At 43.3% G+C, this 27,726-nt stretch overlaps 2 protein-coding genes across 10 annotated transcripts in view; one reads left to right on the top strand and one right to left on the bottom strand.

The window, feature by feature from the left end:
* Positions 1-3,255, top strand: part of nid2a (nidogen 2a (osteonidogen)) — a 120,962-nt gene extending 117,707 nt beyond the window's left edge. For all 9 annotated transcript variants that reach the window (XM_055640404.1, XM_055640409.1, XM_055640405.1 and 6 more), the window contains one exon: positions 438-3,255. In XM_055640404.1, coding sequence (XP_055496379.1) covers positions 438-448 — 11 coding nt within the window. In that variant the 3' untranslated portion in view covers positions 449-3,255. The remainder of the gene's footprint in view (positions 1-437) is intronic.
* Positions 3,252-19,530, bottom strand: rtraf (RNA transcription, translation and transport factor). The gene is made up of 8 exons (XM_055640411.1): positions 19,372-19,530; positions 14,902-15,026; positions 13,237-13,336; positions 10,230-10,310; positions 7,302-7,390; positions 5,127-5,195; positions 4,010-4,058; positions 3,252-3,536 (listed from the first exon to the last, which is right to left on the bottom strand). Exons 1-8 carry the CDS (start codon positions 19,430-19,432, stop codon positions 3,382-3,384), a joined length of 729 nt encoding a protein of 242 aa, XP_055496386.1. The 5' UTR covers positions 19,433-19,530; the 3' UTR covers positions 3,252-3,381.
* Between the last annotated feature and the right edge of the window lie 8,196 nt (positions 19,531-27,726).

Raw genomic sequence — 27,726 nt, 5'->3', positions numbered from 1 at the left:
TTGGAGGATACAATGGCCAGCAGTATGGCAAAAAACTCCAGGAAAGAACAATATCCACATTGGGGAAAATTGATAAATCTACCGCTAAATTACTCCAGCATTGTGTGTCTACTTTAGGGAAGATTGAGGCAGGACAGACAGCATCTCTGGAGAAAAGGAATAGGTGACGTTTTGGATTGAGGCCCTTCTTCAGACTATTGATGAGTACGCCTCTACCTGATCAGTCTGAAGAAGGGTTTCGACCCAAAATGTAACCTATTCCTTTTCTCCAGACCAGCTGAGTTACTCCAGCTTTTGCGTCTTTCATCGGTTCAAACCTGCATCTGCAATTCCTTCCTACACTTTCATCAGTAAGCTTCCCGGGAAATTGCACAATTTATATTGTTTAAACATCAAAGCAACTGAATTTACGAACATTTTTCACTTTTCTTTGGCAGGAAGAAAATAAACATCACTATTGGTCATGACAACCATGCCATACATTTCTGGAGGAAAAGGAAGACTTTATTTGGAGCAGGGTGCTGCAGACAGAAGTGAAGTCCCCCCCCCCCCCCCCAATCCCCTTCTGTTTAGTAAGAATTAAACTGAAAGTGTATTACAGAACTATTTTTGTAAGAATTTTCATACCTCATTTCTTTTTTAAAAACCACTACCGTGCTGCCTTTTGATTGACTGGTAAATTGTAGACAATCACTGCCTCATAAAAATACCAGCCTAACAGGCCTCTAATTTTAACTGTTATAACACAGTAACAAAAGCTGTGGTTCTTTGTAAGATAAATACAGAAGTATGAGATTCAGAAACCAGGAGCATAAACACCAAAATATATAGTACAGCACTTTAGAGGCAGATTAAGGGAAGTCATATTTTTCTATGTTTATGTAAAAAGCTCTAATTTTCCTTCCCATTTCATTTCTATGCTATTCTTGATCACCTTAAAGACAGCAGTTTTAGATCTTGAAACGTGCATCTTAAATTTTATCGTCCCCTTTAGTTAATAACCCAGATGTCATCATAATTGTTGACCTAGTTAAAGTATTTTTGACAACAAAAAAGCACACAAGATCAGTTGCTGCTCGAGTTGAACATTTCTGCTGCACTAGCATTGCCTCAAGCAGTTATGAATCGCGACAAAATTTGCTAGAGACAATCTGAAATAAATAGCAACAACTGGATTTTAGTTGGGTATATTTAGCTGACTCAACACATGTACAAACTAAAACCAGAAAGTCATGTTACTGTGGACAGTTTATAGCAATTCAAATTGTACTTGAGTATTTATTCCACCAAAGTTTTGACATTGCTTTGAAATTACAAAACAATGTTTTAAGTTTAAAATTTCTGCCAAAGATCTGAATAAGAAGCATCCAAAGTTTATTGTCTTTAATTTTAAAATAGATAAAAAGATCTGGACTAAATCCTTGCAAAGTTTTAATTTGTTCAGATAGGGAAACCATTATTGCAGTTTTATTTTAAATTGGGTTATTTAATAAGTAATTCAATGGTTAAATGTCAGTAATGCCAAGTATGGTTCTGTAACATGTAGAATGCTGTATTTATGTCATTAGGATAAATTAAGGAGTTGAGTAAAAGATATCCAACTGATTCTGCAATGTGGTTTTCAATCTCTGAACACATTTCTCCACTGAAATTCTGACAAGTGGTATCGTCAAATTTATGGCATGGCAGTTTAGAACATTCAGCAGTGCAGGAAAAGAGGTTTCAGCCCTGAGCTGAGGCCAAGTTAAACTAATCTCGTCTGCCTGCACATGATCCATATTCACCCATTCCCTCCATGCGCCTATCCAAAAGCATCCAATGTCACTATCGTATCTGCCTCCACCACCAACCCTGGCAGTGTGTTTCAGGCACAGACAACTGTGGGCAGGGGAAACTTCCATCACACTTCTTCTTAAACTTTTCCCTTCTCACCAAAAGGCTATGTCCTCTAATCCTTGACATTTCCACCGTGGGGAATAAAAATGTTCTCTGTCTAATCTCTCATTATTTTATATACTTCTGTCAGGTTTTCTTTCAATGTTCCAGAGAAAACAACCCAAGTTTGTCCAACCTCTCCTAATGCAGACAGCATTTCTGGTAAAACTCCTCTGTACCGTCTCCAAAGCAGTCACATCCTTCATGTAATGGGGTGACCAGAACTGCACACAAAATCAAAATGCTATAAAGAAAATAATATCAATTGACAGGATAAGCAGCCAGATATTAACATTTTTTTCCATAATTTTTGCACAGTGGGCACACAATTGAAGGATATGACCAAAATAGTTTGTTACCGGCATCTAACTTGAGAAGCAAGGATGGAAGTGATATTTGACCTATTTTTAAATTGTTGTAAATCTACAAAAGGACCATTCACATTGTAAAAATGTTAAAGGTTTGAAAAAAAGCATTACCTGGCAATATTTTCTTTAAATCCATAAATCTCTTCAGTTTGCTTTATATTTGAACTTTGTGGAATTGATCTGATAAATATCAAATTCTGGATTCCCTTAATATAAAAATATTTAAAGGTAATTACAATAACAATTATCTGGAGGAGGACCATAGGCGAATATTCAATGCCAGAGAGGCGGTTTGATATTAATGGAGACAAAATTCCACTCGCTTTCAGGTATGTTTTCCCAACTTCACATCTACCCAGCCACCCTCAGGTTACAAATGCAGCAAAGCTAAAAAGATCCAGGCATATCACCCTCTCTCTATCTTTACGTACTGGGACACCATTAGCCTGATTTATAAAGTTATATTGCTGCAAAATCTGGATAATATATATTACGGCAGTCTGTTACGTTAGCCATTGTAGCTTTTACATAAGTTATGTTTAAACATTAATTATAGCTTGGCAGTGGACATTGAAAAATCTGTGCATATTGTCACCTTCTAATACAGAAAATAAATTGAGTCTTTCTGGCTGTAGTAGTCACTGCAACATGTTGATTAGCACAGATCCTCAAATGGTTTGCATCAATAAACGTTTGACAAAATAAACCTGTTCCGTATTATTTTGTATCTGTTTCATTTTCGAGTGCACGCTTCAAGTTTGCTCTTTGCTAACTACTTTTCTTTAAGGCATAACATGTAATTGACAGAATCTAAAGTTTAATTTTATACTTTGTCTATTCCCTATTGTAATGTATATACATCATCTGATACTTGATTAATTGGGAAAAATAATTTTAATCACCCTGTTGTACTTTGTTCCAACTTGACAATAAACTCAAATCTTGTAATTTGCGATATTTTAGCATTTATTCTATTTAGTAAACAGTTTACTCAGATTCAAAACATGAGTCCAGCATCTATATTGTCTACAGAGTTTCAAAATCGGTATCGAAAAGTTGTCAAATTTACAGCTTTTGATCATCTTCCAACTTTTCCAAGCCTGTGATCAGTTTTGGGATCTGCTATAATTGATTGAACAGCTACAATAGCTTCATTAATCCTGGTCTGAAGGTCTCGTAATTCCTCAATATGCAGCAGTCGGAGAACTCTTGCAGCTTCATTCAAAGTGGCATCTATGAAAGCAACATATACATCTCATTGTTTACGTCAAAACACCAGAGGTACAATGACCTATGGTCTTACTGTGCTAAGATTTAAAATATCTGAGTTGCAGGCTAAGACTTTATTCCTTGGAGTGCATGAGGCAGAGCGATTATCTTAGAGGTGTACAAAATCATGAGGGGAATAGATAGGGTGAGTGCGTCTTTTTCTCAGGGTAGGGAAATCAAGCACTAGAGGGTATGAGTTTAAGGTGCGAGAGGAAACATTTTCACACAGAGGACATGGGTATATGGAATGAGGTGCCAGAGGAGGAAGTGGAGGCAGGTTCAATAAGAAGATTTAACAGACAATTAAGACAGGTGAATGGATAGGAAAGGTTGAGATGGGGGCAGCACAGACAAGTTGAACCAAAGGGCCACTTTCCTGTACATGCCAACTGTAGGATGTTCCCAAAAGATTATTAATTCAATGTAAATCTACTTACCTCCCGTATCAAAGCCAAGTAGATGCTTTTCTAAGCTTACAGTAAAACCCTGGAAAAAAGTGAGCAAAAAAAAGCCTGAAAATATAGTTAACATTTTGCTTCTGTCTTTGAGCAATTATATCCAGTCCTCAAAATCCACAAGGCAAGATTTGCCACTAGATAAGCATACAAAGATATTTCACATCTAAAGTGCAGTTAGTTCCATGTTTCCCTGTGAATAAAAGTTGCATTGTCTGTAGAGTAACAGCCACAAACCTTTACAATTCATAGCCAAAATGTTGGATGCGAGTTGGTGATATGCAGAAATATGGTGAAAGTAATTTTAGCCTGTTAGTTTAAGAACAGAAATATGGTGTTTACAAAAATTATATCATGGCTGTATATTAAGGCTATATCTTAATCTACCCATCTTGGATGGACACAAAATGCCAGAGTAGCCCGTTTTGGGTTAAAAACCCTTAATTCACCTGCCTGACAAATTAACAATTAATAATCTGAAAGGTTGACTCAGCCTCAACAGCTCCTTGGAAAGAAGTCCAAGGTCTTCCTGAAGTGTATCCAGTATGGAACCGGAAGCAGTAAATGGGTCTAACCAGGGCCATGTCCACTTTCCCCCTCGCCTACCTCAGTTTAAAAATAGTGTTAAAGTATTAACTCTTGAAAACATTTGCAAAAAAAAATGTTAAACTAAGAATTTACACCTTGATCTCCAACACTAACGATCAGACTGTATTTAAATTCCAAAATAGTATCGTAATAATTTCACAGCAAGGAGAGGAAGTAAAGTTAAACCATAATCAGTTTCAGAAATGTCTCCACTTTTTGCAAGATAGCAAGTTAAATCAACAATGCTGACACAATAAGCTTACAAGGTTGACCACCTTAAAAGTTATGGGTATAGCATCGAAGAAACACTCTATATCAAAAGATAGACACTTTATTACGCTACAGCTATGTTAGATTATTGCTCTGTGCTAACAGAACAAGTGAGATTGTTATCTGACAGATAAAATGGAATACAAAGATCAAAGACGTTCCACTCAGTTGTATGCACGATCCAACTTTATCAAGAGAAAAATACATTTATATTCTTAACTTTTTATGAAAAACAATTTACCTCCTTTGCACGGTTTGCGTTTGCAATGGCTTCTGGGCTTAATCTCTCTTGCACCAATATTCGAATTGCCTAAAATCAAAATCATTACTGATAAGTCAATCTGCCTCAGTATAATGAAATTAAAACCGCACAGACTCAAATGGCAATAGATCAACAATGATAAAATAACTATGTAGCTATATGTATAGTTTGTGACAACTCAATTCACTTAATTAAAAACAAGACATTTGAAGACCAAAATACAAAATTAATTTCAGGAAATGTTTTCTGGAAGGAAGTCTATGAAGCATTCAATGATTTATTTTTGAACTCTGGAAATTAAGCTTTTATCTTTCTGGTCAAAGCCAGATAATCTCTTCCTGATAATTTTCCTCCCCTGATCCCTTGCTATTTCCGTCAACGGCACTATCTGAAATCATACCATTGGTTTCCAAATGCACCTGGTGGCATGAAAATGGTCCTATTTCTATTTGGGGAGAAGGCAGGAACGGGTACTGATTGGGGATGATCAGCCAAGATCACATTGAATGACGGTGCTGGCTTGAAGGGCCGAATGGCCTACTCCTGCATTTATTGGCTCACACCTCCACCAGGCCTCTTGATGCCTCTGCTGTCTTTGAACTGTCATGTCGTTTGGTTGATGTCGCTGAAATTTCATCCAGCTAAGTACTGGAAGCCACAAACATCTTTCCCAAGACTCCAAAACCAACTCTCACCCAGGAGAGAAGTCCAAGGCCAGTATAGAACACTTGCACTGTGTAAAGTTGACCCATCTGCCATATTTTTACATATCAATAAGCCTGACTATCTCAACCCCTGTGCTGTTGAAATCATCATTCACTGGACAAGTCTATTTCAGTGCTTGCCCAGCTGGCTTCCCATAACATGAAGACATCAGTTAGTTGACCATTATCTAACTCTCACCAAAACCTATTCACCCAAACCTTTGCTTGCTCAACTACATTTAAGCAATATTTCAACTTTATAATTTTCCTGCTTACTTTTAATACCAGCATGTCCACACCTCTGAGACCACAAGTTTAAACTGTATCACCACTGTTAGCAGTCTAAGTTAGTCCTGTATCGCTTCATGTTTCTAACAGACATCATAAACCCACCTCTTTGAACAACAATTCTATCGCGATATGTTGAATGAAAGGTCATCAATACGAACCAATAACTCACCTTGAATCTCCACAGAAGATGCCTGATTGCCAAGCATTTCTGGAGCTTTGTTTTTTATACACCAAATATAATTTTAAAATAGGCCCTATTTTTACCTGTGCTTTTCCTTCCACACTTTTCTTCTCTTTAAACTGAAAAAAGCTCCCACCAGCTGTGTTAACCTGTTCTCTCTCTCCACCCGCTGCCTTTCTACTTCCAGCATTTTCTACGCCAATATTTTGTCTGCTTTATGCAATTTTACATTTGTTTACGAAATCCAGACATTATAAAGTGTTTGTATATGCTTTAAGTTAGTGGCCATGAAAACCTTCTGTCAGCAATGTAGTGTAGTGGGAATAATCTTACACAAGCAGACTCGTTTACAGCTCAGTAAGGGGGTGAAAAGGAATGTTGTTGGTTAGTTACTTAAAATTGAAGATTTCAATATTTATACCATTGGGTTGTAAGCTACCCAAGCTGAATAAGAGATACTGTTCTTCCAGTTTGTATGTGGTCTCACTCTGGCAATGGAGGAGACCCAGGGCAGAAATGACAGTATGGGAATAGGAAGAGGAATGAAAATGGTCAGCAACCAGGAGATCCAGCAGGCCTTGCTGGACCGAGCGCGTGTACAGTAAAACAATGCCAGTCTACGCTTGGTCTCGCCGATGTAAAAGGAGGCCACATTGAGAGCAGCGATAGTAGATGAGGATGTAGTAGATGGGGTTAGAGTAGGTGCACGTGAACCTCAGTCTCACCTGGAAGGACTGTTGGGGTACTGGATGGAGATGAGGGATGCGGTATAGGGACAGGAGTTACATCTTTATTACAGGGTTGTATTTTACATTTGTTTACGAAATCCAGATGAATCCAGACTCATTATAAAGTGTTTGAATATGCTTTAATTTAGTAACCATGAAAACTTTTCATCAGCAATGTAGTGTAGAGGGAATGATCTTACACAAGTGGATGGGATGTTTACAGCTCAGTGGTGAAGCTAGTTTGGCTTACCTTCAACATTATCAGGTAATCGTCATGCCGCTGGATTTGCAAGAGGTTAGCTAATGCCATCACACCAGCCTTAAAGTCGGGGTTGTTCACTGCATGAAAAGTAATCAAGACATTTTTGTTTAGTTTAGTTTAGAGATATAGCGCTGAAACAGGCCCTTCGACCCACCGGGTCCGCACCAACCAGTGATCCCCATGCACTAGCACATTGGGAACAATTTACAATTTTTACCAAAGCCAATTAACCTACAAACCTGCACATCTTTGGAGTGTGGGAGGATAAGAGAGCACGAGGAAAAAACTCACGCGGTCACAGGGAGAACGTACAAACTTCGTACAAACAGCACCTGTAGTCAGGATCGAACCCGGGCCTCTGGCACTGCAAGGCAGCGTGCCACTGTGCCGTCCATAATGGTTGTGGACCAGATAATATATGAATAGAAGTGTCCATTTACTTCAACTTTGAAAAAGCTACACTTAGATCCTTAATACAAGTATAAAGAATGGGGGGGGGGAAACTATTTATCTTGCCCCTCCTTGTACTCCCAATACAATCTCTGGGGTTGTGTGGGAGAATGCATCAGAGGCTGTAAACTGCACCCTCTAGAGGCCATTTGCTTTGTAAAAACAGTGCATAAAGGCCTGAAATGTGATGCAATAGGAATACTGATGAACAGTTCAAATAAAGGTACTGGGCTTCCCAATCCTCGTAGCAAAATCACACTCTAACGCTGGAAAACCAATGTGCTATAATTAAGCAGATAGCTGATACAAATTCAAAGCCCCAGAGACCTATACAAAAATCGAAAACACAGAATGCTGAGACCAGTGACTTTTATCCAGTAAATCTGTGGCTGTGCTGTAAGTATTAACAAAACGTCAAGGACGGTTTCAGTTTGCGGACAAACTGAAACTACATGCAGAAATTAACCAGCATTGTCTGAAGTTGTCGGAATGAACTGCGGATGCTGGTTTAAATCAAAGATAGACACAAAATGCTGGAATAACTCAGCGGGTCAGGCAGCATCTCTGGAGAGAAGGAATGGGTGATGTTTCACCCATTCCTTCTCTCCAGAGATGCTGCCTGGCTCACTGAGTTATTCTAGCATTTTGTGTCTGTCTGAAGTTGTCGTATCAACCAAATATTTCAATAGCATTTGTAATGTGTTATTAATTCATAAGCTCAATAAATATGAACATGAAACCAGTAGTATGCCCGACTAATGATATAGAGGAGATTTTGATATTCTTGGAATGGCAGTAAAGGAAGTAGCCTCAACCTGCTAAACAATTAATATTGGACTTTTTAAACACTATTCTACAGTGGTGTGATCACAGATCTTTCCTTTGATTTTAATCTTTTGGATTATTTGCTATTTAACTTTTCCTTGCTGAGCAAATCCATGCCATCAGCCAATTATTCCTGCATGTCAGCTATAATGGCATCTTCTGGTGTTCATGCAATGCCATTATGTTACGCCAATATCTGCAAGCTTTCAGAAAGCTCAGCCCAAATGGTAATATACCCGACAACAACAATAACATTCACTGATCTTAACAGCTCGGGGTGGGAAAAGCTGGAAGGGAGGTGGGGGTGGGACAGAGCCTGGCGAGTGATAGATGGATACACTCCAAAGGCGTACAGGTATGTAGGTAAATTGGCTTGGTAAATGTAAAATTTGTCCCTCGTGTGTGTAGGATAGTGTTAATATGCAGAGACAGCTGGTCGGCATGGACTCGTTGGGCTGAGGAGTTGCGCAGTATATCGAAACTAAAAGTAAGGGGGGTTTTGGTTGGCAGATGGGCGAGCAAAGAGAGATGAAACTGAGACAAAAGGGACTCATAAGGGGGGGAGGGTAAATTAAATGTAAAACCATGGGGATGTGGAAGGGAAGGGGAAAGGAACAAAGAAAGGATGGGGCGCAGACAGGAGAAATGGGTGCTCGCCTGGGTGGGGTGGAGACACAGGAAAGGGACGGGGTGGGAGGGGAGGAAAAGGGGGTCTATTACATAAAATTAGAGAATTCAATGCTTATAGACTGTAGTCAGGATCGGAGTGTATAATTAGTAGATCAGTTATAACGCCAACTTCACTGCTTTGTGTAACAATATGCCATTGCCAGTTGTTGTGCTCAGTGTGGGTTCTCCAACACGAGGGTTGGGTATATAATTTTAAGTTGATTTTTAATAATAAGCCACAGGACGCTTGTCAGCTTTATGAACATTTTATTCAAAGTTTTAAAAGTTTTCAGGAGCTGACCCAGTTTCCGCTGATGCCGTGAAAGTATCTCTTGATTTAAATATGTCGGAGTAGGATTAAAGCCCAACTCGTAATTTATACTGTTATTTTGCTGTTTGTAAGCAACCAAAACAATTTCCTAATCAAAGGTACACAAAAATGCTGGAAAAACTCAGTGGGTGCAGCAGCATCTATGGAGCGAAGGAAATAGGCAACGTTTCGGCCCAAAACATTGCCTATTTCCTTCGCTCCATAGATCCTGCTGCACCCGCTGAGTTTCTCCAGCATTTTTGTGCACCTTCGATTTTCCAGCATCTGCAGTTCCTTCTTAAACAATTTCCTAATCAATCCTAGATGACAGTACAAAATGGAAGAATGTTTTGCATATCCAGCTGATGCATTAAAATGCACGTTCAGAACTCCAATGATAAATTCCAATCTACACTTCCCACCCACTACTCCCTACGGCAGTTTGAACCACACATGTATTGTATCCATGATCTAGCGAGTAACCACTTAAAGATTAAAGTTTCTGAATGTTGACAAGTTGCTGTGGTATTTGTTCAGCAATACCTCAAGTATATTAACAGAAATATGTATCTACAACTTTTCAATCAATATCCACAATCTGTAAAACTACTTTCATTACATCTTTAATGACAAAACAGTGGGCCAATATACCTCTTACTTACCATCCAAGTTGATAAGTGGATCTGTGCCTTTCGTGGCATCATTCTTTACATTGTCTGCTGTACAATTCTTGTATTTATCCACTGTGGAGACAAAAAAAAATCAATTACTATTAAATATGTTCACAGATTTCTCTGCAGGAACATTATTTCTGATGATTGAGGAATCTAGAAGGCATAGGATACAAATTTTGAAGAGATTTTCTCAGGCTTGAAATTTTAAAATATCTACTTGCCTAGACAATCGCTAGAGTTGATGTTATACCTGTGATTGATTGATTGATAAGGCACGAGGAACAAAGTATGATTTGGGAATTTGGTTACAGATTCATTGTCATGATTTAAGATTATGTAAAGAGCCTCTTGAGAGATGAGTGCCTAGTTCTTGGCATTAGGGAGGTTCACTAAAAGTATATTGCAAACCAGCAACATTATTTCATTGGCATCTCTGTCATAAGCACAATGTACATCTAGACCTAGACACATGGAATTGCAGATGCTGGCTTGCAAAAAAAGACAAAGTGCTGGAACAACTGCCTGAAGAAGCATTCTAACCCATAATGTCACCTATCCCTGTTGCCTGCCGATCACTTACTCCAGCCCTTTGAGACTTTCTTTTAAAAACATCTAGAACCGTTTGGTCTGGGGAGAAGTTCATCCCAGAAAACACATTCCACTTTGGAAATGCCAGAGTGGGAATGGATGAAGAGTTGAAATAATAGGATTCTGTCATCTGCAGACTTACAAATCAATCTGTTATATTCACATTGCACAAAGATCAAGGGTCCAGTATCAATCCTTGAAGTGCTCCACTGGCCAACCCTCCACAATCACCCTCTTTCCTTCTATAATCAAGCCAATTTTGGACGTAATTTATTTGCCTGCCATGGATCCCATGAGTTCTCATGTTTTGGACCAGCCTATGATGCTGGACCTTTCAAGGGTCTCACTAAAATTCATGCAGCTACATTGCTCTCAATGTACTTAGTTACCTCTTCAAAACATTTCAATTAAATCTGAAAAACAAATGAACACTTAAAACACGTCTGAAGAAGGGTTCTGACCCGAAACACCTATTCCTTTTCTCCAGAGATGCTGCCTGACCCGCTGAGTTACTCCAGCATTTTGTGTCTATCTTAGAACATAGAACATAGAATTTTACAGCATGGGAACTTGCCCTTCAGCCCACATCTGTGCCACCCAAGATAAACCCATCTACCTGCACAAGAGCCATATCCCCTGATTCGCTGCATGTTCACGTGTGTTTTCACTATCATAGCTGCTTTTACCACCCCACTTGGCACCATGTTCCAGAAACCAACCCTCTATGAAAAAAATACTTGCCTCACATATCATCTTTAATAGACCCCCCTTTTAACTTAAAACTATGCTCTCTAGTCTCTGGCATCTCCACCTGGGGAAAAGGTTGACTTCCTTATCTATGCCTCTTGAAATTTTAATATTTCAATCAGGGTTCACCTAGGCTTCTGAAGCTCCAGAGATAACAACCGAAGTTTGTCCAAACTCTTCTTACAGCTAATATTCCCTAATCCAGGCAGCATTCTGGTAAATGGAGATGCAAGGAACTGTAGATGCAGGTTTACAAAATGAGGCACAAAGTGCTAGAGTATCTCAGCGGGTCAGGCAACATCTTTGAAGAACATGGACAAGTGACGTTTCGGGTTGGGAACCTCCTTCATACTGATTGTGGTGGGGAGAGGGTGGGGAAAGAGGGAGTAGAATGTTGGCAGAACATAACCTGGCAAGAAATAGGTGGATACAGGTGAGGGGGTTGATACAGTGTGTGATAGGCAGATGTTTGGCCAAAGGCCTGAAATTAAATAAGAATAGAAATGTGAATTGTGAAGCTATATGAAGGAATATAGGTGGAAGGGGATTAGAATGTGTATTCGAATGCACATTTTAATTAAACTGTCGATAGCATCATTGACACAAGTAAGAAATGCCTTCTGAGAACCAGCTGTACACCGATGACACATATAATCAAAAGAATTATAGCTGAAATATGGATCGCATCCTCGGACTGAAAAAAATAAAGATGAAACGTGACAATGAGAGTGAAAGGGAGAAAATATTTTTTCAATCTATTGCTCCCGTTTTAACCTTAAAAATTCAATAGATTAAAGAGGAAAGCTGGGATAGTCTATTTTAAAAGTAGGCCACTAAATTCCAATTACAAACAATCATATATTTTGAAAGTTGTCAAGGGCAGCACGGTGGTGCAGCGGCAGCAGTAGAGTTGCTGCCTTACAGCATGTGCAGCGGTAGAGTTGCTGCCTTACAGCGCGTGCAGCAGTAGAGTTGCTGCCTTACAGCGCTTGCAGCACCGGAGACCCAGGTTCAATCCTGACCACGGGTGCTGTCTGTACGGATTTTAAACGTTCTCCCCGTGACCTGCGTGAATTTTCTCCGAGATGTTCGGTTTCCTCCCGCACTCCAAAGACATACAGGTATGTAGGTAAATTGGCTTGGTAAATGTAAAAAATATCCCTAGTGTATGTAGGAAAGTGTTAGTGTGTAGGGATCGTAGACCCAGTGGGCCGAAGGGCTTGTTCCGAGCTGTATCTCTAAACTAACCAAAAAAGAAATTTAAGGAAAGCTGATAATATCATTCATGTGGAGACACAAGAAACTGCAGAAGCTGGAATCTTGAACAAAAAACAAAGGGCTGGAGGAACCCAGTAGGTCAGGCAGCATTTGTGGAGTGAATAGACAGGCAACGTTTCGTGCCAGGACTTTCTTTTGATATGTTGTCTGTCCATTCCCTCCACCCATGCGGCCACAACATTCAAGCATCTTATAGCTTTATCCAATCCCAATGTTACATTTAATGAATGTGAAAAATTCTGCTTTTTAAAAAAAAATCACAGAGCAATAGCACAAGCATAACGCAGGTTAATTCATAAAGTTAAACGGTACACAAAATGGAAAGCTTCATAATGCAAGCAATAAATAACCCGGCTATATCTAGTGCTGTAAAGGAACATACCATTATCAGCATATTCAAGTCTCACTGCCAAGCCCAGAAGCCAGTCAAGGTTTTCCTGTCTTTCTTCAGCCTTGAATGGGCAGTTTACATCTGCGAGGTACTGAAGGCAAATAAATCACAAATCCATTAGAATTTCAGGCTTCAAGAATTAACCATTTAAAACATTCCACATAATAGGTGAATAGGCTATAATATAAACTTTCAATAGAGCATTTCAGTGGTAATAATGGCTGATAGAGAATCCTACATCATGAAATACATTGGACTGTGAATATTCCAGCAGCAAGTATATTTATTGGTACACAAAAATATAAGTAAATATAATAAACATCTAACCATAATTTAAAATATTATTGGTTGCACCAAGGACTTTGGGGGTTTTCTCCACTATATTGTGGTTGTCAGTTTATTATTTATTTATTATATCTCATCCATATGTATTGTGTTTACAGGCCTGTTAAGAAGGAATGTAATTACTGTTGTCAGTACATATGACAAATAAACACACTCACTCTCTAATGCATTGTGAGAAGATTCTTCTTAGAAATCCCATCAAAATCTAAGATGATTTGCCTCCAGTCTAGTTCGGTAGAATTCCTGTCGAGCTGTGGCAGGAGTGTCTGACACTACAGGTGGGTGCGTGGTTTGTGGTAGTGCACCCATGGCGTTTAAACTGGATTTCTGTGCTCCAAATGAAGCCTCTCCGTGCCATACTGAATGCTTTGCCTCCACTTTTGAGTTGTCATGCTCTGGCGATTGCCAGAGACCATTGAAGATTATACATTTTAGCAAAGAAACTATAAAAAACATTGTTGAATCTTTTGCTCTGAGATAATTAAGGATAGTGTGCCCAGACAAGTGATGGGCAAAGGAAATAAAACAGCCTTTCCAACAGAACCAAATGAGCAATGATTATAACATTAATGTTTGGCCTGGGAAAGGGCACAATGTTGGATTATTTGGAAGATTTTGTGGAGACACGTTGATCGTAAGTAACCATTCAGTGCGACAAGATACCTGCTGTTCATGGACTGCGAGGTAATGAGATGCAAGAAAACAAAATAATGAGCCTGGGAAATCTTGCATCATTTAAACATATCATTAAAATTTGTACTAATATTTACAGCGCCAATCAATGTCACCTGTATTGTTGTTGGCCGAAAATCAGTAAAATCTTTGGCAAAATTACAGGAATTCTTTCTATTTATATAGTGCTTATAAAATAGTAAAATAGTAAACCTGAACAGAAGCACAAGCAAACCAAATTTGCAATAGAAAATATCAGGAAAGGCTACCCAAAGAGCTACTTTCAAAGAGTGCCTGAGCATTGGTTCAGGAAAGGACATTTGCAACTTGGGGCCAAGGGACTGAAGGCACAGCCACGGACTCAAGCTGCATGAATCGCAGCAAGTTCAGGACTTTGCATTCATATCCAAACGTGAAGGTTCCCAGTGTGCTGTCAGGCTCCAATCACAAATCTATCAGTAAACTTTGTTTAAGTGTTTTATTAGATGTACAAGATAATGAGGGGAAAGGAAAAGTGAGCACTCACACTCTATCTCCCCTCCTCCCCCCTCCCCCCACGATTCATTTGTAAACAGCTTAAATGATTCATCTCAGACCAGAAATAAACACCAAAAGTTCTTTATCCAATGCAATGCTCACCTTTTCATAGTGTTTGGGCCATTCATTATTCTGCACATTTCTGAGGGTGCCTCTCTCTTCAATTTTATAATGCCTTATCTTCTGATCTTCAAGCCACACTATTAAATTCCTGAAGCCCACCTCATCTAAAAATAAAAGTAACCTCTTTAGATGCCTATTGAGAAAAAGGCAAACGGTTGGTTCAAGGCCGATTAAATGTGTTGACAAATAGTACCACTGCAGTATACAAAAGAGCAGCTTCTTTCCTGATTTTAACTACAACGCTCATTTCCTAATTAAAATTTCTCACATAACTAAGAGCAATTCTGGTGAAAGTGGCTAAAATTTTTTAATTCTGATTCATCTCTGGAGTGCCGGAGGTTGAAGGGAGACCTGATACAAGCAAGGTGTATAGGATAGACGGTCAGAACCATTTACTCAGGATGAAAATGTCACACTGCAGGGCATAGCTTTAAGGTGAGAGGGGCAAAGTTTAAAGGAGATGTGTGGGGCAAGTCTTGTTACACAGAGTAGTGGGTGCCTGGAGCACACTGTTGCAGTGGAGACAGAGACAGATGTATTACTGGTGTTTAAGAGGCTTCAGATAGGCACATGGACATGCAGGGAAAGGACGGATAATGGATAGTGTGCAGGCAGTTGAGATTAGTTTATAGAGAAGTCTGAAGAAAGGTCCTGACCCGAAAAGTCACCCATCCATGTTCTCCAGAGATGCTCTCTGACTCGCTGAGTTACTCCAGCATTTTGTGTCTTGAGATTAGTTTATCAACACAGAAACTTGGGCCGAAAGGCCTGTTCTTGTGCTGTTCTATGTATATCTCCATAGGTAGCCGATCTCGTGAGTATGTTCAGTATTTATATTTATCTCAATTTTTCTGCATGTGCAGTATTTTGCTTAAGAAATCACAACCCCAAGAGGAATTAGATGCCTGGATGTATGGCTCAAATTTACTCAACTTACTGCAGTTAAGATTGTAATTATTAAAGTATACTTTGAAAGTTCACTGTAATTGTCATTTTAAGAATTAAAACTACCATCACATTGTGCACTGTAACTAAAGTATTAATTAGCTTTGAAAATCAAAAGACTGCAGATGCTGGAAATCTGAAATAATAACAGAAAATGCTGGGATTACTCAGCAAGTCAGGCAGCATCTGTGGAAAGACAAACATAGTTAATGTTTCTGGTCCGAGATTCTTCAGCAGAACTGGGAAAGGGTTTTGAAAAACAATTTGAATTTAGTTCTATAATAAATACCATCAACATTTATTTTTAATTTTTCCATTATTAAGGGCCTTATCACCTCAACATTTTTAATGGTTTAGTTATTTGCTATTCTGAAGGGACATTTTGTGCTATTGGAGACACTAATTGGAAAAGTTTGCGTATTCAAATCCTGCATTAGGAATTGACCAAGTGGCTCAAAATAATAAATTATCGCATGTTCGTTTCAGATTTTGCCATGTGCAATAGATTTCCATTTCTGTAAACATGTAAATAAATTAATGGAGCAGCTTACATCTTAACATCTATTTCAAGGGTAAATAACAAATTCCAAACTGTAGAAAGATCTGCAGATGCTGGTTAATACACAAAAGTTCATGTGATAGGAGCAGAATTAGGCCAGTCGGCCCATCACCAACTCCGCCATTCAATCATGGCTGATCTATCTTTCCCTCTTAATCCCATTCTCCTGCCTTCTCCCTATAACCCCGGACACCTATACAGGTCAATAATCTATCTATCTCTGCCTTCAAAATATCCATTGACTTGGCCTCCACAGCCTTCTGTGGCAGAGGACAAAAATTGCTGGAGTACTTTAGCAGGTCAGGTAGCATCTCTGGAGAATATGGATAGGTGATGTGATAGGTCAAGACCCTTCTTATGACATCAGTGATGCTAGTAGTTAGTTTTGCAATAAAATCATTTTGGCAAAACAAAAGATCACGTAAAATAAAGCAGGTGTATGGTGGGAAAATTAAGGGCAGCGGTAGTTTGAAAGAACATTTTCCCTCCATAAAGAAGATCTATCCCATAAAGTGTAGGAAAGAACTGCAGATGCTGGTTTAAATCAAAGGTAAACTCAAAATGGTGAAGTAACTCAGCGGGACGGGCAGCATCTCTGGAGAGAAGGAATGGGTGACGTTTTGGGTCAAGACCCTTCTACAGACTGATGTCACGGGAATGGGCATGACAGAGATAGAATGTAGTCGGAGAAAGTAAGACTAGTGGGAGAACTGGGAAAGGATAGAGAGAGAGGGAAAGCAAGGGGTATTTGAAGTTAGAGAAGTCCATGTTCAAACCACTGAGGTGTAAGCTACCCAAGCGAATTATGAGCAAAAGGCGAGGCAAAAAAAAATCCAGTATAACTATTTGGAAATGGGATAATTTGAAAAGATTCTCGTCATTCTATATTTAAATGACGAGAATTTTAAGAGCTATATTTAATGACGAGTTAATGACGAGCTATATTTAAGAGGGTGTTAGATGTGGCCCTTGTGGCTAAAGGGATCAGGGGGTATGGAGAGAAGGCAGGGGTGGGATACCGAGTTAAACATAGAAACATAGAAATTAGGTGCAGGAGTAGGCCATTCGGTCCTTCGAGCCTGCACCGCCATTCAATATGATCATGGCTGATCATCCAACTCAGTATCCCGTACCTGCCTTCTCTCCATACCCCCTGATCCCCTTAGCCACAAGGGCCACATCTAACTCCCTCTTAAATATAGCCAATGAACTGGCCTCAACTACCCTCTGTGGCAGAGAGTTCCAGAGATTCACCACTCTCTGTGTGAAAAAAGTTCTTCTCATCTTGGTTTTAAAGGATTTCCCCCTTATCCTTAAGTTGTGACCCCTTGTCCTGGACTTCCCCAACATCGGGAGCAATCTTCCTCCATCTAGCCTGTCCAACCCCTTAAGAATTTTGTAAGCGAGTTGGATGATCAGCCATGATCATTATCAGGCTCGAAGGGCCGAATGGCCTACTCCTGCACCTATTTTCTATGTTTCTATTCACAACCACAATTAGACTCCTCAACGTTTATTTTACCACTATATATTAAAATAAATAACAATGCACCACCCGGTTTAGGTTTATTATTGTTACTGAGGCACTGTGAAAATTTTGGTAGTGTGCGCTATGGAATGGAATCAGATCATACAATACATACATACAACCAAGTCACACCATAGGTTCATAGGTACAGCAAAGGGGAAGATGCTGAGGATAGAATATAGTTCTCAGCATTTTAGCGTATCACGGCGGCACAGCGGATGAGTCGATGCCTTACAGCGCCAGAGACCCATGTTCGATCCTGATTATGGGTACTTGGCTGTACATAGTTTGTATGTTCTCCCCTTGACCTGCGTGGGTTTTCTCCAGGATCTCCAGTTTCCTCCCACACTCTAAAGACATACAGGTTTGTAGGTTTGAATCAGTCTGAAGAAGGGTGTCAACCCGTAGCGTCACCCATTCCTTCTCTCCAGAGATGCTGCCTGATCCGCTGAGTTACTCCAGCATTTTGTGTCTACCTCAGGTTCGTAGGTTAATTGACGGTATAATTATAAATTGTCCCTCGTGTTTGTGGGGATCGCTGGTTGCCACAGAATCGGTAGGCTGAAGGGCTTGTTTCTGCACTGTATCTCTAAACTGAACAGTTCCAGAGACTTTGGTGATTCATGCTGCATTTTGGTGGTTTCTGAGATAAATAATGCACCCGCAAATTGTGTGAATACATTACGCAAAACATGGTGGGCAGAAGCAGTTAGAGGTCAGGCAAAGCCCCCTGTACTGGCTACAATGGTCCAGCCCCCTCCACCCATCCCACAGGCCCTGCATCCTCTCCTTCTGTCCCACGAGCCCAACACACCCCTCATCCCGCGAGTCTTACGCACACCCACACCCCTGTCCTGCGTGCCTTGCACGGTCCATCACAGATACTGACCTCCCCGCCGTCATGGCATCTACAGGAGGCACTGCCCTAAAAAGACAACCATTATCATTAAACACCAACAACACCCAGGCCATTCACTCATCCCGGTACTACCACCGGGAACAAGGTACAGGAGCCTGGAAACTGATCTCCAGGTTCAAGAACAGCTTCTTCCCAGCAACCATCAGGCTCCTGAACACTGCACAGAACTAACCTCAACAATTATGATCTCCTGTGAACTTTGTCTTTGGTTGCACTACAGAAGTAGACTTTACACTACGACTGAGGTTATTCATTTATTATATTATTGATTATCATACATTAATCGGTATGTTATTGTATTTACAGGCCTGTTAAGGTGCAGCGAGTAGGGATATCATCGTTGCCGGTACACATGACAATTAAACATTCGCGTCTCCACGCCACCGCATGCCCTGCTGTTGGGGCCCTGCTGCCCAGGCCCTGCTCCTACCCTTCTCCCCCCGTGCATCAGTAGCACCGGCATAGACCCGGGTCCGGCCACCATTCGGCGGCCCGTACCTTTGCAGTCAAACACGCCGCTGTTGTGGTACTCTAAGGCGGCCAGCTTCCTCCGAAACATCCTGCAGCGTCCACGCACACTCAGCGCAACCGGCGTCGCCTCACCAGCCTGGCTGGCCCTACGTCAACACGTCCGCACACGCGGCCTGACGTCAACACGTTCGCACACGCGGGCCTGTCAACACGTTCGCACACGCGGCCTGACGTCAACACGTCCGCACACGCGGCCTGACGTCACCACGCCGGCACGTGATGACCAAAGATCCTTTGCTCGCTATAGGATCTTTGATGATGACATTGCCTCCGGCGTGACGTCACCGCGCAACGCACCCGTCGGCTCACTAAGCCCAAAGATCCTATAGCAGATTTTTGCTATAAGATCTTTGACTAAGCCTTTCCCCGGACGTGCCTCGCCGCCCCTGGGTGTGACGCCATGGCGCCTCCCCTCTGGCGTGATGTCGCAGTGCCCGCCCTGCCCTGCTGCCCATCACGCTACACTTGGCCCGCCCTACTTGGCCCGCCCTTCTTAATCTGGACTACACGTCTTCCCACCCTGCCCCCTGTAAAGACTGGACTACTCCCATTCCTCCGCCTACGCCGCATCCTTCCCAGGATGAGACGTTCCATCCCAGGGCATCGGAAATTCCTCGCTCTTCAGGGACGCCGGATTCCCCTCTGCCAGGATAGAGACAAGCTCATAACAGGGGTCTCATCCATACCCAGACTGCTGTCTCTCCCCATCCCCGCACTCGCAACAAGGGCAGAGTCCCTCAGGGAACGGCCGGATTCCCCTCTGAACAGCACATAGATGGAGCTCACAACAGGGTCTCATCCATACCCCGAACACTGCTCTCTCTCAATTTTGTTAGTCCCCGCACTCCCCCCTTCCGCTCCAAGCTGGCTCCTCCCAGTCCAGCCTTCTGGTCCTTTTCCTTTCTTGTCCCCACCCCCACCCCCCGATCAGTCTGAAGAAGGGTTTCGGCCCGAAACGTTGCATATTTCCTCGCGCCATTGCTGCTGCCACCTCCAACTGTGTAACCTTCCCACCATCTGCGTTCCCACATCACATAATCCCTTTTCTCCTCCAACGTGACCCCACCACTCGCCACATCTTCCCATCCCTCCCCATGTCTGCCTTCCGCAAAGACCGCTCCCTCCGCAACTCCCTTGTCAATTCTTCCCTTCCCCTCCCGTACCACCCCCTCCCCGGGTACTTTCCGTTGCAACCGCAAGAAATGCAACACCTGTCCCTTCACCTCCCCCCTCGACTCCATTCAAGGACCCAAGCAATCGTTCCAGGTGCGACAAAGGTTCACCTGCATCTCCTCCAACCTCATCTACTGCATCCTCTGCTCTAGGTGTCAGCTGATTTACATCGGGGAGACTAAGCGTAGGTTGGGCGATCGTTTCGCCGAACACCTCCGCTCAGTCCGCAATAACCAACCTGACCTCCCGGTGGCTCAGCACTTCAACTCCCCCTCCCATTCCCAATCTGACCTCTCTGTTCTGGGTCTCCTCCATTGCCAGAGTGAGCAACAGCGGAAATTGGAGGAACAGCACCTCATATTCCGCCTGGGGACCTTGCGTCCGGATGGCATTAACATTGAATTCTCCCAATTTTGCTAGCCCTTGCTATCTCCTCCCCTTCGTAAACCCTCTAGCTGTCTCCTCCCACCCTCCTATCCGCCCGCCCTCGGGCTCCTCCACCCCCCCACCCCCCATCAATCTGAAGAAGGGTTTCGGCCCGAAACGTCGCCTATTTCCTTCGCTCCATAGATGCTGCTGTACCCGCTGAGTTTCTCCAGCAATTTTGTGTACCTTCCCGCCCTACTCTGTTGGTTCAGAGGTCCTTTTATATTCAGATTTATAGCATATGATCATTTACCCAACAGATTATGAAGACCATGTCATAACTCCTCATTAGTTCCTGTCATGTAAACTCTATAAAGAACGCCACACTTGATCAATTTCCCTCCTGGGATAAAGTTCTGGGAAAATATTAATCGTTTTCACGGGTGAGGGGGGATCTTATAGAAACGTACAAAATTCTTAAGGGGTTAGACAGGCTAGATGCAGGAAGATTGTTCCCGATGTTGGGGAAGTCCAGAACAGGGGTCACAGTTTAAGGATAAGGGGGAAATCTTTTAGGATCGAGATGAGAAAAACATTTTTCACACAGAGACTGGTGAATCTCTGGAATTCTTAGCCACAGAAGGTAGTTGAGGCAAGTTCATTGGCTATATTTAAGAGGTAGTTAGATGTGGCCCTTGTGGCTAAATGTATCAGGGGGTATGGAGAGATGGCAGGTACAGGATACTGAGTTGGATGATCAGCCTTGATCATATTGAATGGCGGTGTAGGCTACAAGGGCCGAATGGCCTACTCCTGCACCTATTTTCTATGTTTCTATGTCTCTGATATTTACCATTTCTTTAATGTTGCAATAAAAAGGTGCCCTACATTGCAATCAAAGAGCACGAAACATGTGCAAGGCCTAACCTGGCATAAGTTTTGAGAGGCACATCAGAAATTACATCCAGTGTTCAGTTTTGGTCACCCTGCTGTGGAAAGATGCCATTAAGCTGGAAAGAGAGCAGGCAGGATTTACGAGGATGTTGCCAGGGCCTGAGATACTGACCTGCCTTTCTCCGACCCCAACCAACACCCTTGCCATGTGTTCACAATCCCCCCTGCCCTTCCCCTTTCTGATACGGAACGGTCTGTCCTCAACGGAGGCCACACCTTTGTTCCCCACCACCTCCCACTGTTCCAATCCCTCCCTACCTATGTCCAAGACACCTTACATGCACTTCGTCTCTTCAATTACTTCCGTTTTCCACTCCCTCATCTCTACTATGGATGTCCAGTCACTCTACACCTCCATCCTTCACCAGGAAGGTCTTAAAGCCCTCCGTTTCTTCCTCAACCGCAGAACCAACTAATTTCCATCTACTAATACTCTCTTCCACCTAGCAAAGCTGGTCCTTACCCTAAACAACTTCTCCTTCGACTACTCCCACTTCCTCCAAATCCAAGGCGTAGCTATGGGCACTTGCATTGGCCCCAGCTATGCCTGCCTCTTTGTAGGGTACGTTGAACAATCACTGTTCCAGGCATACACTAGCCCTATCCCCAAACTCCACCTCCACTACATTAACGACTGCATCGGTGCTACCTCCTGCAACCATGCAGAACTCACTGACTTCATCAACTCTACGATTAATTTCCATCCTGCACTGAAATTCACTTGGACCATCTCCGACATCTCCCTACTGTTTCTGGATCTCACCGACTCCATCACATGAGACAGACTATTGTCCGACATCTATTACAAACCCACTGACTCCCATAGCTATCGAGACTACACTTCTTCCCACCCTGCTTATCCACTACTCTATCCCCTGCTCCCAATTCCTCCGTTTACACCGCATCTGCACCCAGGATGAGGTTTTCCATACTAGCTCATCGGAGATGTCTTCATTCTTTAAGGAACGGGAGGTTCCCCTCTTCCATTATAGATGAGGCTCTCACAAGGGTCTCCTCGATACCCCGCAACTCTGTTCTTGCTCCCCCACAGGGGTGGAAAACCCGGGGGGGCCAGAGGGGACACATCCCCTCCATGTTTTGAGAGGTGGGGGACAACCCCCAAGTTTCTGTCATCCCGATTTTAAAATCGCCATTTTTAGAGCTGGATTGAGCCTTCGAAGCCTCGCGCGTGTGTGTGAGTGTGCGCATGCGCGCGTGGCCGCCAAAAAATTGTGTCCCCCGTCCCCTCCATGTTTTGATAGTGAGTTCCATTCTTGCTCCCCCTCCCCCCATTCCTAACAAGGACAGAGTCCCCTTTGTCCTCACCATCCACCCCATCAGCCGTCACATACAGCATATAATCCTCCAACATTTTCGCCATCTCCAACGGGATCCCACTACTGGCATCTTCCCATCTCCACCCCTTTCTGCTTTCCGCAGAGACCGTTCCCTCTGCGACTCCCTGGTGAACTTGTCCCTCTCCACCCAAACTACCCCCTCCCCAGGTACTTTCCCCTGCAACCACAGGAGATGCAACACCTGTCCCTTTAACTCCCCCCTCGACTCCATCCAAGGACCCAACAGTCTTTTCAGGTGAGGCAGTGGTTCACTTGCACCTCCTCCAACCTCATCTACCATACCTGCTGTTCCAGGTGTCAACTGTATATCGGCGAGACCAAGCGCAGGCTCGGTGATCGTTTCGCTGAACACCTTCGCCCAGTGCGCCTTAACCTAACTGATCTCCCTGTTGCTGAGCACTTTAATCCCCCTCCCATTCTAGCCTGGGCCTCCTCCATTGTCAGAGTGAGGCCCAGCGCAAATTAGAGGAACAGCAGCTCATATTTCACGGGTAGCTTACACCCCAGCGGTATGAACATTGACTTTGCTAACTTCAAATAGCCCTTGCTTTCCTTCTCGCTTCAAGATAGATTTAATTGTCACGTGTGCCCGATGGCACAGTGAAATGAATTTCCATACAGCCATACAATAAAAATCACCAGGACACAACACACTATAGGGTTTGACATAAAACATCCCCACAAAACAGAATCAAAGTTTCCCACTGTGTGGGAAGGCACCAAAGTCAGTCTCTTCCTCCACTGTTCCCCGTGGTCAGGGCCTCCCCAAGCCCTCCGCAGTTGCCGCTACGGGCGGCCCGATGTCCAGGACCGCACACCGGGGTGTTGTAAGTCCGACGTCGGGGCTGCGGGACGTCCTCAGCGGCGTGGACACAGAGTCGGCCCCCTCCTACCGTAGTCGGCGGCTTCCAAAGTCCGCAGGCCGCGCCGGGTGGAGACTGCTGCTGGCGATACTCTGCAAGGCGCCCCAGGACTCCACGATGTTGTTCAGCTCCGCCCGCGTTGGAAGCTCCCCGCACCAGAGCTCCATGATGTTGGAGCAACGGCCCAACGCTCCGGAGCTCCAAACGGCAACCCAGGTAGGTATCGCCCGCTCCGCGGTGACTCCAACGCTGCGCCGCCGCTGTAGCAGCCCTGGTCCGGTCCCCGGCAGGAAAGGCCGCTCCGATCCAGCTGGTAGGCCGCGAGGTGGGGGGCGAGGACGCGACTCGGAGAAATAGTCGCGTCCCCGCCAGGAAGAGACTGGGAGACGGTTTCCCCCTTACCCTGCCCCCCTCCCCCACATAGAAAAGTTAAAGTTTCCCCCTAAAACAGACTTTGGACTAACTGAAAAAAAAAAGAAGATAGAAATGACAGACAGGCTAGGCTGTATGTAGAGGCTGCTGCCAGTGCAGCGCCCATAGTTGTACAGGGCCCTGGTGAGACCACATCTGGAGTATTGTGTGCAGTTTTGATCTCCTAATTTGAGGAAGGACATTCTTGCTATTGAGATTCATGAGGTTAATTCCCAGGATGGCAGGACTGTCATATGATGAAAGAATGGAGCGACTGTGCTTGTATTCACTGGAATTTAGAAGGATGAAAGGGAATCTTATAGAAACATATAACATTATTAAGGGATTGGACACGCTTGATGCAGGAAGCATGTTTCCGATGTTGGGGGAGTCTAGAACCAGGGACCACAGTTTAAGAATAAGAGGTAGGCCATTTAGAACTGAGATGAGGAAAAACATTTTCTCCCAGATGGGTGTGAATTTGTGGAATTACCTGCCTCAGAAGGCAATGGGGGCCGATTCACTGAATGCATTCAAAAGATAGAGCTCATAGACCTAGCGGAATCAGGGGATATGGGGAGAAGGCAGGAACGCTGTACTGATTGTGGATGATCAGCCATGATCACATTGAATGGCAATGCTGGCTCGAAGGACCTAATCCTGCACCTATTATCTATGTATCTATGTATCCCCTGACATCAGTCTGAAGAAGGGTCTCGACCTGATACATCACATATTCTCTCCAGAGATGCCGCTGAGTTGCTCCAGCATTTTATGTCTACCTGAGATACAGAGGGAGATTAGACAAGCTCGGAGTGCAGGAGTCTATGGGGTGACCTAATAGTGATGTATTAAATCATGAGGGGAATAGAAGGGTGAATGCACAGAGTGTTTTTCCTAGAGTAAGGGTATGAAGAGTTAGAGGACATCAGTTTAAGATGTGAGGGGACGTTTTAATAGGAATGTGAGTGACAATTTCTTCGCACAGAATATGATGGGTATATGGAAGATACTGCCAGACAAAGTCGTCAATGTAGGTATCATAATAACATCAAAAAGCTATTTGGACATCTACTTGGAGAGGAAAGGTTTGGAGGGATATGGGCCAAATGTGGGACTAACTTAGTTTTGGTTTTTTTGTCGGCATGGACGAGTTAGGCTCAAGGGGGGCGGTGTTGTATGACTGTGACTGGGCATCATGTCTGAAGAATGGTTCCGACCCAAAACGTCATCTGTCCACTCCCTCCATAGATGCTTCCTCGCCTGCTGAGTTCCTCCAGCACTTTGTTTTGGTCACCAATTGATGTTCATGAAGTTTTGTTTTCTGCAGTGGAGAAAACTTCCACAGTCTGGCACATGCTGTGATTGAAATGATTAATTGTTGCTGTTACAATTCAGAAGCACCAGGATTTGCCAGTCAGATCAGATCCATGATTTGTTTTACAAATACATTTTTGTTGTATACAGAACTAAACTATTGTTCTGTATAAATGTAAGAAATCAGTTTTTGCTTTAAACTCGCAATCATTTATTTTCTAGAAGACCTCAAACTAGCATTGAATGATCAATAAACGAAAGTGCCGCAGTAACCAACAGGTTAGGAAGAGTCTGTGTAGGGAATGGTCGGGGTATGTCCATTCCCTCCTGAGATGCTGCCTGACCCGTTGAGTTAATTCAGCAGAAACAAGGATCTGTAGACGTTGGTTTACTAAAAGAAACACACAGTGCTGGAGTAACTCAGCAAGTCAGGCAGCATCTCTGGAGAACATGGATAGGTGACATTTCAGGTTGGGAACCTTCTTCAAACTCCAGCACTTTGTCGTTTGCGGAAGATTGCAGCATCTGCAGTTTCTTGTGTCCCCATTGAATGAGCAAAACTAGAAAGAGTTAAAATTACAGCACGTGATGTTTGTGGTACCAGACGTTGAAGTAGTCTTATCATTTCTGCAGGGAAAGTTATTCTCCCTTCTGCCTTTCACCCTAGCCTGTGATGCCTCCCAGTATGGACTGGGTGCCGCCTGCCTGCAAGAGGACGGGAAGGGTCCCAGACCGGTTGCCTATGCCTCCCGCACCATGACCGACACGGAACAGCGCTACGCTCAAATCGAGAAGAAGCTACTCGCGGTAAGTTTTGCCTGCAAGAAATTCAAGGACTTTATCTTTGGCAACCCGATCATGGTTAAAACCGATGATCAGACCAGGTCAGTATCCTCAGTAAACCGATCCACACGGTACCAGCATGTTTAATATGCATGATGATGGAACTACAGAGGTATGACATCAAACTAACCTACAAACGCGGCAAGGACATATACTTAGCTGACACACTCTCATGGGTACCTCGCCCCACCTGCGAAAAACACCTGTCAGATGACGAGGGGTACACGGTTATGATGGTCTCCTGCCTTCCATCCACAGGTTTAGTCATCCTAGTGGTACAAACAGCTGCAGACAAAACGCTACAATCGCTGGCCACTGTCATCCACCGTGGCTGGCCAGACAAACAGCACCACCTGCCACCCCCTTTCCGCCCATTCTACCCTGTTCGCGATAAACTGGTCATTCAAGATGGCATTATAATGAAAGGACGTAAGCCAGTCATCCCGACGTCTCTTGGCAACAAGTACTTTGGTATTGTCCATGGGGGCCATCTAGCTGCAGAAATAACCCTACATGCAAAAGGTTTATTCCTCTGGCCTGACATGGCTGACTACATTCGCGTGAAAGTCACTATCTGCCCGATTTGCAACAGGCTGACTCCGCACCAACCTAAACAACCACTTCTCCCGCATCCCACACCGGGCTTACCCTGGTCCACAGTGGCGGCCGACATCTTCGAGTGGCACGGCAAACAATACCTAGTTCTAGTCGATTCCTACTCAGGATGGTTCGAAATAGACCTGCTCAGTAGCCCGACCTCAGCCATGGTCATTCAAAAACTCACTCGCCACTTCTCTGTCCACAGAGTACCCCTCAAGCTACTCTCAGAAAATGGAACTCAATTCTCCAGTCAGCTCTTCAAGGATTTCGCGAAATGCTGAGACTTGTACACTCTAGAGTTTAGAAGGATGAGAGGGAATCTTATTGAAACATATAAGATTATTAAGGGTTTGGACACGCTGGAGGCAGGAAACATGTTCCCGATGTTGGGGGAGTCCAGAACCAGGGGCCACAGTTTAAGAATAAGGGGTAAGCCA

This window comes from Leucoraja erinacea, chromosome 9 (genome assembly GCF_028641065.1).
Source record: "Leucoraja erinacea ecotype New England chromosome 9, Leri_hhj_1, whole genome shotgun sequence".
In the NCBI taxonomy this organism is placed as follows: Eukaryota; Metazoa; Chordata; class Chondrichthyes; order Rajiformes; family Rajidae; genus Leucoraja; species Leucoraja erinaceus.
The sequence above is the reverse complement of the archived record's forward strand: the minus strand, read 5'-3'. Positions and strand labels throughout refer to the sequence as shown.

Bases quoted from the DNA above. Each gene is read 5' to 3' on its own strand.
- rtraf (XM_055640411.1), bottom strand. From the start codon at position 19,432: ATGTTTCGGAGGAAGCTGGCCGCCTTAGAGTACCACAACAGCGGCGTG. The intron at 13,337-14,901 runs GTGAGCATTGCA...ATTTGCCTTCAG, and splicing joins GGCCCAAACACTATGAAAAG to TACCTCGCAGATGTAAACTG. The intron at 10,311-13,236 runs GTATGTTCCTTT...TTGTCTCCACAG, and splicing joins ACTTGAATATGCTGATAATG to TGGATAAATACAAGAATTGT.